At 34.7% G+C, this 14,316-nt stretch overlaps 1 protein-coding gene across 1 annotated transcript in view; it reads right to left on the reverse strand.

Annotated features, from left to right (window-relative positions):
- Positions 1–12,270: 12,270 nt before the first annotated feature.
- LOC110458200 (sideroflexin-2-like) overlaps positions 12,271–14,316 on the reverse strand; it is a 16,360-nt gene continuing 14,314 nt past the window's right edge. Inside the window, exon 9 of the mRNA XM_021509804.1 lies at positions 12,271–12,305. Coding sequence (XP_021365479.1) covers positions 12,271–12,305 — 35 coding nt within the window. The remainder of the gene's footprint in view (positions 12,306–14,316) is intronic.

The raw sequence follows: 14,316 nt of genomic DNA on the forward strand, positions 1-14,316 counted from the left end.
ATAAATTTGGAATTCGTCAGAATTCCTATCAAAGAGACAACAACAGGTTTTGCAAAGTCTCAGTTGCTTCTGTCTACAATATACTCATACTTATTTAATTTATCAATACTTATTTTATGCTCGTATATTTATTTTATGCTCGTATATTTATTTTATGCTCGTATATTTATTTTCAGTGTTAAGATTATGTTACTAGGTATAGGTGATGAAGTATAGATCACCACTACATTGTAGTACATACTAAATAGGGCACTTACACTGTATGTCTACAACGCTCTTAGAATAAAATTCAATTAATTTTTCATTATATTTCCTACATGTTTTGATAAACTTTTGCATTTGTAGAAAACTTCTGTCCTCAAAATGAAGGCACTCCACATACTTGATGAAGAATGTGAAATCGGCCTTGTAGTATATGTTATAGGTAGAAAAATATCGAGACCCACCTGTAAAATTCTCAAATCACGTAAAAACAACTCGGCTACATAGTCAAGTCAATAAACTGTAAATGTGATTTGCTTGGTAATGTATTTACAACCTGTACATAATGCTAACAGTCCTGGTCTATCAATCCAAGGTGACAACAGCTTGTAAACATAGATCTTTCAGAAGACATTTGTGTCCGATAGAATTATTGGTGAGTTTATCGTACCTACAATATGTTACATAATGTCAACAGTGTACTTAGAGACCCATTTTACTCCCACTAGTCCGATAGAAAAGCCATATGCGACGATAAATCTGTGATATGTCCCAAGGTACGTTTTATTCCTGTATTTATCTGTAATTTACAGTAACTCGAACATTTCCATGTATCATACAAGTTAAATTACTTATTAAATATATATATATATAACTCGCAATCATCTTAGAGTACATGTGTAGCCATGTATTGTTAACAATTCTACATTATCTCTGCCATAGTTTATGTGTATTCAACTCATTCACCCCTAAAATTTCATAATGAACTATTCCAACCTTTGCATTGGAAGAGTTCAAATATCTCTTTAGAGGTGAATGAGTTAAACATGCTGTAAAATGGTCAAGTGTTGATGAAAAAGTGTTAATTAGTTTATAACAGCCGAATATTATTCCTATCTTTGTTGGTATTTAGCTTAGACTGTAAATTAAAAACTGTGATATTAGATAAAAAGAAATGTCAGATTTTATATAAGGATAATATTCAAGGTGTATTATTGGACAAATATATAGTAGTCATTAGCTAGGATTATATAACTGTCTAAATTGAAACAAACTCAGCCTTCTAAACTTGTAATGACTGGTGACCTTTTATAACAGATGTTGTATAGTGTGTCAGAGAGTTAAAGTCTTGAAATCTCTCTATGTCTAGTACTCAAGTATCGTAAGTCACAAGGGTTATATTAACTCTGTAATATTCTGACTAACCCCATCATCCTGTCCCACTCACTTGTGGAATCAGGTATTTTAACTCATTCACCCCTGTATTTCATAATGAACTATTCCAACCTTTAAATTGGATGAGTTCAAATGTGTCTTCAGGGGTGAATGAGTTAAACTTTCTGTCATTCTGTGATACTCTGTTGAAATTAATTTTGATTTTTCAGTACAATGTACTGTCATAAAATTGTGAAGTTCCCATTTACCCTGCAAGGATGTAAGAATGACCTCCCTTACTGTATTTATATACCTGCGCAAATTACATAGGTGCGCAAATAACACGGGTTTTTTACGGTATTGGCAAACATTAAGTGAGGAGTCCCTTAAATGAAGTTGGGACTTACATTGGTAGCACCTATATACCAATTTTCTTATTCTGCTGTTAAGTTATCTGACTTTTTTTTCAAATAGTTAGTGTAGGTGGATATCTGTTGAAATTGTATTATTCCTTAGTATACTCATGCATGTATAGTGGCCTGATCGACTAAGATATTCATGGGCTTAGTATAACTTGAGATCCATTTAGCCAACATTCTTCATACTTGGTTGGAGTGATACAATATTGGGATATTCTTCAGATCACACAATCAACTTTGAAGCTATGAGATTTATAATGGCTGCTATATGGCTTCCAATTTACCGAGATATTTCAGGCTGTGGTTCAAAATTTATTGGGTCAACATACTTTGATTGTACTGATTTATTACCAATACAATTATATGATATATAATAAATTACTGGACAGAATGATCTGGGTCAACATTCTTATGACAATCAAGTAACTTACATGACGTCCCAGTTTTGTTTTTATAAATTAAATAAGGCAACTTATTACTAACCCACCTCCATTATGCATGATGTGATGAAAATAACAACAATGTCCTGTGATTCTAAATAGAAGATTATGGTTTATGTATTTGGAATATGAACAGGATTTTGATATTGGATGTGTAACCTAGCCATTATCATGATTTCTCCAATCTGGGCAATCCTCTACATATTAATATGGTGCGAAACAAGAGGCTGTACTTGAAGACCTTACACAAAACTCTGAGAAAAGGGCATAAATAATGTTGTTAGAATCTGTACCCGCAATCCTTTTTCTGTAATTTGTGGCAGTGCAATATGTGAAAATCAATTGTTTTGTTACATAACAGTTAAGTTCAAGTTTTCTTACATAACAGTTAAATTCAGATCTCAACCTTCTACTTGAACTTAGATCCCAGTATGTGACATTACAGTATCAGGTATGTGACATTACAGTATCAGGTATGTGACATTACAGTATCAGGTATGTGAGTGCAGTGTAACACATTACCGTTTGTCCCAATGTGAATGTCCCACACTGATGTCAGCACTGGGAGAAAGGGTGCAGCATACAAAGTTGTGAGATTACTAAAAAGGATTGAAGATGACTGACTTCCACTGCAGTAGAACCTGTGATGGGAGAATTCAGCCCCTAAGCTGTCTGTGTAGAGACTGAGGCACTATTCCAAGTTAGATTCGTTTCCAGTTATAAAGTCATGAGGATGCTAAAAAAAGGGGTCTTACAGTGGTACATTGAACATGTATTATAATGAATGTACTTCTACTTTTTGTTTGTAATCTGAAGATATTAAATTTAAAATCGAATCAGGATTGTGAGATCATGGAACACTGTATTTAAGTGATTGTTGAAAGATATTTATCTTTCAGTGCAAGTTAATCTTAAAATTTTTGAAAAATAATGAAGCAAATCTCAGAATCAGTCTTAACATTGATGATGATGATGATGACGGGGTAATTGTCTTAAAATTTGATGACATAGTTAATGGTTTGAATTAATTTCCTACTATATAATTTGAACTTCATGAGTGATAGAATGAAGAGTTACAAACTACATTAATTTGAGGAGAACTGTATCATATTCAGTTGCTTGGCACCTGTTGTATTAAACCAGCTTAATGTATCAACTATTGTCTCCCACCCAACTGAACCCCATTCCTATTTCCAGCCTGCCTTTACCCGAGTTTTATTATCTGATATATATACATGTATAATCAGAAAACAATTATAACGGTATGTTACTTTTTTCCAGTTATTTTGAGGTGTTCTCTGTTTTTTAGCCTTAGTACATGTTTGGATTATGTTCTTTAGTACTTAATACTAATTCACTTGAAGTTCATATCAACAGTCGATAAAATTAGGGCAACTTTGCTGTATGGATGTTTGAAATTATAGAAATATGCTGTAGATAAAAAAAAATCTTACCCTGAACAGGTGTATCCAACCTTTTACCGGTGTGAGATTTCCTTGTCTCACCCTAGGGTTGAGATGGTATGACGTCACTTCAACAATACAATGATGTCAACAATCTATCAACGTCACGTCAACCTTGAATTTAGCATGTAATGTTATCATTACATTGTGTATATGATACACAATTGGAGAACAGAGTACTGAGCAGTATTGAAATATGAACATGATGTAATTAAAACTTTATCAACTAGGTGTCATATTTTGAGGTGATCTGTTTTCCCTAAAAATCATCGTAAACACAAAATAATTAAAAAAATTGATATGGTAGGGTTCATCAATGAAGAGTACTCTGTACTTGATAAGGAATTAATTTTATGATGTTTTATTTATTTTTTAATATTTAGCTGGAATATTTAGCTGGAGTAGCTACTGCGTCCATAAACAACTGCAGTCGTCAGGACCCGTCTTTATGTAACTTTTATTGTCTTCAGTCATCTAATCCAACGTTCGTTTTAATTATCTACTGTTTCTTATGTATAAAATAATCCTTAACTTTGCAATCTTGATTGGTTTACAAAATATCGAAACTATATAGTGCTGTGATGTCGGAGACAGTAATTGTTTCCAACCCAATGACCTTGTAATTGATTTGGTCTACAAAATGTCGAAACTATATAGTTCTGTGATGTCAGACAGTAGTTGTTTCCACCCAAATGACCTCGTAATTAATTATATAAGTACCATCAATGTAGATACAACATGTCATCATGCTATCATCGTACAGGCAATGTTTATGTTTAATCTAGTAATTTAATGTTATTTCTTCGAGCTGTTATTTATATTACACTGAATACTGGTGTTTTACTTTTTTTCTTTAACATTTATTTATATTACATTATGTGATACATTTTCTCAGAGAAGAGCATAATTTGATTTTGAATAAAGTTTTGTTCTATGTTGATTTCAGTGGATGCCTTTTAGAGTTGTATTTATTCAAAAGGTCACGTCAAGTTCAATGCACAACTCCAAAACTGGTATCAGCGACCATTATTAATAAATAATAATTAATATCATAATTTGATGTTCTTTATATATATACCGCTTTATCACAACCTAGTTCGTAGCTCGTCTCAAAGCGATTCACAAATAATTATCCACATGGTTATTCCATCTTTGCGTATTGCAGAGTTATCTTCTCTTGTGAGTCATTGGTTTGTGTGAGAAAATTACATCGTTTTCTCAAAAATTGATGACATTACTCTCACAAACCAATAACGTAACAATCAATACCTGCTCACAAGAGAAGATAACTCTGCAATATGCAAAGACGGAATATGGCCTTTGCAACCAGCCAATATCTTTCATAACTCCCTGGGGAGCATACAGCCAGTGCTGCCATTTAGGTGCTCACAGCTAGCATTCAACAACTCTAGCACTGTCCAACCATGTACTCATTTACAGCTGAGTAGACTGGAACAAGCGGAGTAAAGTACACTGTATCTTGCTCAAGGATACAACACAGTGCCTTGATGTGACTCGAACCTGCAACCCTTTAATAATGAATGTCATTGATTACTGTATTGTGACTAGATGTCAACTACACACGTTCATACAGGTACCAAGGTCTATGTTTCAACACAGTGTCAAAGGTCAAGGTCAGTATAGTGTCAAAGGTCAAACATACAACCAAATGCCAATCTAGACCATAATTTTGGCATATCACACTTGACATAGCAACACTACTTCATTTTTGCCGTTAACTTTTCCTTGTTTACACGATAACTCAAACAATTGTTCTCCATTTTTTATTTAACTACTTGTTGTTTCATTACCTGAATGCTTTGAACGAGTTCTTAAATCGTGACATTTAAATGCTATTCGGCAGAGTTATGCCCCATTTTCATTGCCAAATAGGGCCATTCTGTCAGAAATGCAAGAACTTTTTAAAAAAAAAATCAAGACTCCTACCTCAAAGCCAAGGTTCCAGTTTTAGTAATAGCAACAATGACCAGAAAGTGCAATTCTGAAACACAAAATAGCTTGCGCCATAAACACAGTAACTGAATGGCAAGGTCATTGTCACCAACAAAACTGGCAGTAAAAACATAAATCAACTCAAATTTCTTTAGGTTGATGGAGCTCAGACTTCATAAAGTGCTTCCTTACCAACAGTGCTTGCTTTGGATTGCTTTTCAGGTCTGAAGGTCAAAGGTCAAGGTCACCACTACTATAAATAGAAAATCTGTTTCCGTGCAATAACTTGAGTTCCTTAAGGTTGATTGAACTCAAACTTCATTTGGTGCTTCCTTACTAAAAGTGCTTGTTTAGGATTGCTTTTCAGGACCAAAGGTCAAGGTCACCCTTACTATAAATAGAAAATCTGTTTCTGTGTGATAACTTGAGTTCTTTTGGTCGATCAAGCTCAGACTTCATACAGTGCTTTCTTACCAATAGTGCTTGCATGGGATTGCCTTTCAGATCTGAAGGTCAAAGGTCAAGGTCACCTTTACTATAAATAGAAAATCTGTTGCGCAGGTGACACATCCACTCCTGTGGAATTCTTGTGTTGTTTGTTTACAGCCTTTCCAGGCGTTGCTAATAAACATGTTTTGTTGTTGTTACCATACAACAGCTGTCCTTGATACATCATCCTCACTATCATGTCACATATAGAATCAGTTATACCATGTACAAGAAAAACAGAAACACACGTTTTGTACTGACATGCTTTAATGAGATGTGGATATATGGAGTACAGATTATAGGTGAGGGTCCCCAGACACGAGCATGGACAGGTGCATTATAAGCCCGGTACCATGGAAACACTTCTATTATACACGATACATATTTTGTTAAAATTCATTAGACACAACTATGCGCATGTAATGATCATCACCCGACACCTAAATGAACAAGATGTCACTACGTTGGCATTGTTTTGACCTACATGATGATTGGGATAGTTAACTTGGTGCTACTGTTTGCATAGTAACTGTTCATGGATATTAGGTTCAGTTTAGTAAGTTGACTATTACCAGTTATTCCACACAAATCTGCAGTCCTCCTCCTCAGAACAAATGAGCACAGGGCCATAACACTGCATAAAACACTTCGGACAGGAGAACCAATTTCAGAATGCACCACCCGAATATCTCTATGCAAGATATACATTTGTACTTGCATACAAAATTTTGCAATTGTACTAAACATAGTATATAAGATATGCCCCAGAAAGTTTTAGTGAACAAAGGGCCATAACTCTGTTAATAGACGAGCAAATAACCCAATTTTGGTAGGTGACACACTACTATTTTATGACAAATGTAGGTGACAGAACACAGTTATCTAAATTGTCTTCAAAGATGAATGTTAGATTCATACACACACAGGTGCTTTCATCTATAAAATTTAGAAATATATACAGTATGCCAGGGGTAAAAAGATGGAATTCCAAATGGTCTACACTATGTTGAAACGTTCCATTTTAATTATGAATTAACAAATTCAGAGGAATGCTGGTTTGTTTCAAATAAACCAGTAATATAGAGAAATGTTGTTCTTAACTCTTAAGTATAAAGTACTGATCATAATATAAAACAAGAGGCCCAATGGGCCTGTATCGCTCACCTGGTAATAATCTCACAATTGTAACCTTAAGAGTGGACTAAAATAAAGCTACAGGTAAAATATCAGTGTCTTGCAATTGACTTAAGTCATTCAAAAGAACCTGTTAAAAGATTAAAACACATTTGACCCCTGTGACCTTAAAAGCCAAACATGGACATTAAATTGAACAAACTCTATAGCCTTCCTCACAGAATGGAACTTGAACTTGTCAAACATCACCCTAATGGCCCTATACCTGGTGTTCATTGAGGTGACTTTTAAAGATTTATGCACTGTGGACCAGATGTGACCTTGAAAGTATGTCAAGGTCATTCACATGAACAACAGATCATCCTGGAACCTTAAGTTATTCAGAAGTTGTTTTTAAGTGTTTTTAAGACAAATAAGCCCTGTAACCTTGAATATGAGTGAAGGTCATTCATTTGAACAAACTCTAGAACTGTAGCCCTTTATCCCAGCATGCTACTGGCCAAATATCTTCAGCCTGGACCTCTTGGTTATTTAGAGAAAGTTGTTTAATATTTTAAACATATTTGACCCCTGTGACCTTGACAATAGGCAAAGGTCAATCATTTGAACAAACTTGGTAGCTCTTCATCCCAGCATGCTACTAGCCAAATATTATCAGCCTGGGTCTCTTGGTTATTAAGAAGAAGTTGTTAAAAGTTTTCAACATTTATGACCCCTGTGACCTTGAGTATGGGCAAAGGTTATTTCTTTTCGCAAACTTTGTCAGGCTTCATCCTAGGAACCTATCGGCCAAATATCATGCCTCTTGGCCTTTTGGTTAATCAGAAGTCGTTTAAAGGTTTCAACAAATTTGACCCCTGTGACCTTGAATATGGGACAAATATCATGACATTTGGCTTGTTGGTTATTGAGAAGAAGTCATTTAAATGGAAAAGTTGACGCCAGCCGGACACCGCGCCACAGCATAAGCTCACATGGCCCAAAGGGCCAGGTCAGCTAAAAAGCTTGTGGCTGTGTGTAAAATGAGTTTTTGTAACATGGTCCAACCTGAATATGTTTCAAGACAAAATACAAAAAAATCATCACACAATGCATACACTCCAAACATAAAACAGGTACACTGTGTATATTCCCATGAACAAATAACAGGAAAAAAACGTTTGAAAAGCGAATGAATCAACAAGAACCTACCACAACGGTAGTGTGGCTGAAATGCTTCTACACTCAGAAAAAATACATATTATGCATTTTACACATAACATTAACACATGTATATTCTAATTCCCATTTTAAAGAAGTTAAAAAAAAAAAAAAGATTAAATAAATTTGAATTAAAAAATAAATAAAGTTACCATAATTAAAATAATTTTCAAGATTATCTATATGCAAGAAGTATCAGTATAGCATACCATCAATCAACTATGAGCAATTTGAACATCTTTTATCATAGTGAAGAGGGCCCTGACCTAACCTAACCAATCTTCTTCACATAATTTACTAGTGGATTGGTTGGTTTACAGTGTTTAACGTCCTTTCCACAGCTAAGGTCATTTAACGACATTAAAAAGTCGAATATTTAGTTCATCAGCAGCATCTTAACAATAGCGCAGACAAGTGGATGGGATTCATAAAATGTGAACTGCATTGCAATTCAACCAAAAATAACAACAGATATACAGAGGATTGATATAGTTAGCACCTCCTTTTCAACATTGGCATGTCATTGTTTCTGAACATTCAGATTTCTAGGAATCTAACAAATCGGAATCATTTTGGAATGATTATTGCTTATTAATTAGTAACATGCTTTTGTTAGCTAACATGATTGCTTATTAATTAGTAACATGCTTTTGTTAGCTAACAAGATTGCTTATGAATTAGTAAACTGCGTTTGTTAGCTAACATGATTGCTTATTAATTAGTAACATGCTTTTGTTAGCTAACATGATTGCTTATTAATTAGTAATATGTTTTTGTTAGCTAACAGGAATGCTTTTTAATTAGTAATATGCTTTTGCTAGTTAACATCTATTTTTGTAATTATACATCAATGCTCATACCAATGTTTGTATATATCCTAAACTTACAATCAAATGTAACAAGAGTAAAGTAACAAAAATGCATAACATTTTGTATGGTAAATTACTTAAAAACAAAATAAAATAATGGTGTATTGAAAGACTTACACATATTAATATCGTATTGAATATCTTATATGTCAATATACAGGGGTAATGATACTATAACAGAAAAATACAAAATGTGAAATACCCAGTATAAATCGAACTAATATAGAGATACATGTAACGTCGACAGAACACTGACTTCCGTCAGTGAGATGAAACCTGTAAGGGCGGATTCATGTAGGCTCGAAACCCGTTAACCAACCAACCAAAGAAACATGTATTACATGTAATTTTTGTAGAAGTTCATATTGTCATACCTATACCACTGTAGGTACATTATATGTAATTGTGTAGCCCCTGGAATAGTCCATGGTTCACATTTGACATTGTTCAGTAGAATACGACCGACTGTATACCGGAAAAGTTTTGCTGCAGTTTCATTTTCGCTTTCTTCGCCCTACGTGATGAGGGCAAACTTGTCATTACAGTAAATAGAAGTAAACAGCATAATAAACATTAGTAATTAAATGTAAAGGGCGCAATTAACACTGGGCGAAAATTGATTTCATAGTCAAAGGGAAAAAGTTAAACTCGGCGAAAATGAACTGGTATACCGTCAAAATAACATCAATGACTAATGTAGAATAAAATCTCCAGTAACGAGTGGATTACATGATAAAATGTTTGATTTTGTTGTTAACAAATAAAAGCAACCGTAGTGAATACTCGATATATATAAACTTCATTATAAACATGAACAGTAAAAGCCTCATGTTTCTTACATATATAAACAATACAAAAACACATTTCTGAAAAACTATTAATTATAATAATTAATATGTACGAGTCTCCTGGACTGTATTATAGATGTGATTCATTGTAAATGATGGCAATAATATAAATCAATTGGCAAGTCAGTCACCCTGGCCACAAGTGATGTTTGACAGTATCACAGTCCTTTATTGAAGAACACTTTTTCTGGAAGTACACCATTCCTGTCTGTTCTCATCTTCTCATAAGTAGCAGGTTCAACTGTCTTCAGACGATCAGTTGTGACCGAACTGCAACAAAAGTTAACACAACAAAGGGATATGAAATTATCATCTTAGAGCACAGTAACACTAAACATTAATATACAAAATGAGAAATATTATAACTTGCTTAACTTTCATGGATATTATCAAAATTGACAAGGCTTAAGTCACTAAATCATAAAATTTTAGAAGCTCGAAATAGCAGCCATTACCCTCCCCCATACAAATATGTAATCCCTCATTCTACCCTACCACCAATAAGTCCTAACAGGAAGTAGCTATGCCCCGACACAGTCACTACATCGTGACCTTACCTTCCCCCAACCCTATAACATACTATCAGCTTCAACTTACCACAAATAATTCGTAACAAGAATTAGCCATGCCCTGACACAACTGTTAATCAAACTAATTGCTTAGTTACAGAAATGTCACTTTTACACGACACACACTATTTACAGTTCTGTTACCATAACAAGAGTACCTCGGGGCGGAACAATATACGCCCGTTGAATGCCATATAGTGTTATATACTTTCTTACATTGAAATAAGATCTGCATCATTCTAAGAGTGGTTAGCTGACATGCTATACAAAATGTAGGAGAAAATGGCCGGATAAAAAAATCAAATACTGAAATGAACAAAGGGACTTTTGCAAAAATCATCAAATCAAAATTCTTTTAAGGGAGGCACAACTTCATATCATGATTATAATGTATACTAAGTTTCAAAGAGATCCGTTGAAAAATGTAGGAGGAGATTGCCGGACAAAAATCAAATACTGAAATGAACAAAGGGCAATAACTTTGTAAAAATCGTCGAATCTAAATACTTTTAAGGGAGACACAACTTCATATCATGATTATTAAGTATACCAAGTTTCAAAAAGATCCGTTGAAAAATGTAGGAGGAGATTGCCGGACAAAAATCAAATACTGAAATGAACAAAGGGACTTTTGCAAAAATCGTCAAATCAAAATTCTTTTCAGGGAGGCACAACTTCATATCATGATTATAATGTATACCAAATTTCAAAGAGATCAGTTGAAAAATGTGGGAGGAGATTGCCAGACAAAAATCAAATACTGAAATAAACAAAGGGCAATAACTTTTGCAAAAATTGTTGAATCAAAATTCTTTTCAAGGAAACACAACAACATATCATGATTTTTTAGCCTACTTAGTTTCAAAGAAATCAGTCAAAAAATGTAGGAAGAGATCTCCAGACAAAAAAATCAAATACTGAAATGAACAAAGGGCAATAACTTTTGGAAAAATTGTTGAATCAAAATTCTTTTAAGAAAGACACAACTCCATATCATGAATATAAAGTAAACCAAGTTTCAAAGAGATCGGTGGAAAAATGTAGGAGGAGATTGCCAGACAAACAAAAGTTTACGCTGGACGATGCCATACCATAATACTCCCGTCAAATTTGACGGGCGTATACAAAAAAGACTACTTACCATCTTTGATTAAACAAAGCACAACCCACAGGTACACAGGCTACCAAGCTGTAAAGAAAATAGACTTAAACAGACATGTGCCATCAATTATATACAAACTAACATTCATAAGGTCTTTCATGTTTCAAATTATGACCAGCATATACCTGCAAAGTTCTAAACAAGGAAATGAGGGTTGAGGTTGTAGATGATCAAAATGCAGGTCAAATTGTAATTCATTACTAATGTAGCCTTTTCAAAAACTGTTAAAATCCCTTTTTTTATCATTATAGTAATAAAGTTTTTCTAGAAAGTATTTTAATATTTGAAGCTTTAAAATGGTGAATTTGAAACATTGTTAATGTCAGAATAAGCATTACATATGCAAAAGATTTCAAAATATATCGCAATCAGTGCAGGTCATGGAGGTAATTTTCAGGCTGACCTGCACAAATACATGTGACAGGGCTAGTTAGACCAATGATACGCTAAATTTTATCTATAAAAATACATAAATATACAACATTTGATATAGCGCATATCTAGCTAGAATAAGCTACTACAATCAATACATTTAGCATATTCATTAATCAATACAATTTTGAGGAATTTGCAGGAGCTGCCTTATCAGGTGATAACTACTAGTCCTATATGCCACCTGGCTAACATCTCCCTATGTGTGTGTGCCTGCGTGTGTGCTGGAGATGTATTGTGTTCTGTTTGTAGTTGGACTGTGCTTCCAACAGTATCATTTATAGTGCCCTCACTTGAATGTTATAGCACAGATACCACAACATCCACCCAGACCTGGGTTGTTGGAGTTGTGTGGGCAGGAGAAAACACATTCTCTGAATATTCCATGCAAATGACGACTTTGGGGAGCGAGCCCCGGTCGCCTGTGTGCAAGGCCGGAGTGTTAACTACTCGACCAATCTGCCCTTAATAGATTCTCTTGGTGTAAGGAATACTGCAGAACACTATAATACCACTATTGTTTAAACATCATGACAAACAGTTCTACAAAGCTGAATATAAAGAAGTATCAATTTCCACTACAAAGCAAAGCCAAAATATTTTTTTAAATAAGTACCAAGGTAAACTTTTAACAAAATGTATCTGTTATTATGGATTTGTTTTGTTTGTGCTTTACGTCCTAACAGCTATGGTTATTTAAGGATGAGCCAGGTTTTGGTGGTTGAGGAAAAAAGGTACCTGAAAAAACCACCTATCTGCAGTCAGTACGTGGCAAATGCCCCGTGTTGACTTTGAACCTGCAACCCAGTGTTGGAAGGCTAGTGATCATTGATGGTTCGATGCCTTAACCACTCAGCCACTGTGGCCCTTATTATTATAAGTCATTACCACATTAAGGTAAAACAAGAGGCCCAGAGGGCCTGTATCGCTCACCTGGATATCTAAGCAATCATGGCAAAATATTCTTTAAAGAAAATCCCAGGGATAGGGCTAGACCCTGAGGCCAATCCTTGTAGCATATCTGTATTAGATTTTGTAATGTGGTTATGGGTTTGGGATCTCAACTGTTTCCAAGTTGTGACTCAGAAACTAGGTCCCTAGGGTTGTGGCCAGACCCCAGGGTCAATTCTAATATGATGACTGCATTCGTCTCTTTATGACCAGCATTTTTAGGTCATGAGACAAAGTCTCAAGTGACCCATTGCGATCGCCTTTTGTCCGTCGTCGCTCGTCCGTAAACAATTTACATTTTCGACTTCTTATCCAAAACCCCTAACCAATTTCAATGAAATTTTGCAGAAACCTTCCATGGCCAAAGGTCAACAAAACCAGTGGCTGATTTGGTCCCCGGCCCCCAGGGGCCTGAGGGGCGGGGCCAAAAAGGGTCAAATTGACAAATATTTCAAAAATCTTCTTCTCAAGACCCAGATATGGTAGATTCATATACTCTTCATAGATAGAAGGGTCTTAAGGTGCTTTACCAAAATTGTGAATTTCTTGACCCTGGGGTCTCACGTTTCCCCCTGGGGAGGGGATACACTTTACTATAGTTTATATAGGAAAATCTCATTTTCGCTCTACCAAAATTGTAGATTTTATGACCCAAGGGTCTCATGTTTACCGCTGGGAAGGGGGTATACTTTACTTTAGTTTATATAGGGAAAAAATAGGCAAAATTTATTATGGCAAATGATACTTTGAAAATTACATATTGATAACTTGATTGGAATTATAACCCTGAGTTGACAGTTTGATACTTTGAACATTTTGAGCCAGCTCTTCCCCCAAGGGCGCCCAAAGGAGTGAGTATGCTAAAATTTCTTCATTTTACTTGTTTAGAATCAGAGGTGCTAAATTCAAATACTTTTCAGTCTTAAATCTGTATGCTAGATATTGAATAAGGTTGTTTTATTGTTTTTTGTCACTTTGAATAATTCTTCTGTTCATGTTTTAAAAACAACAAGAGGCCCAATGGACCTGCA

The sequence above is a fragment of the Mizuhopecten yessoensis genome, unplaced genomic scaffold, assembly GCF_002113885.1.
Source record: "Mizuhopecten yessoensis strain PY_sf001 unplaced genomic scaffold, ASM211388v2 scaffold9501, whole genome shotgun sequence".
Taxonomy (NCBI): domain Eukaryota; kingdom Metazoa; phylum Mollusca; class Bivalvia; order Pectinida; family Pectinidae; genus Mizuhopecten; species Mizuhopecten yessoensis.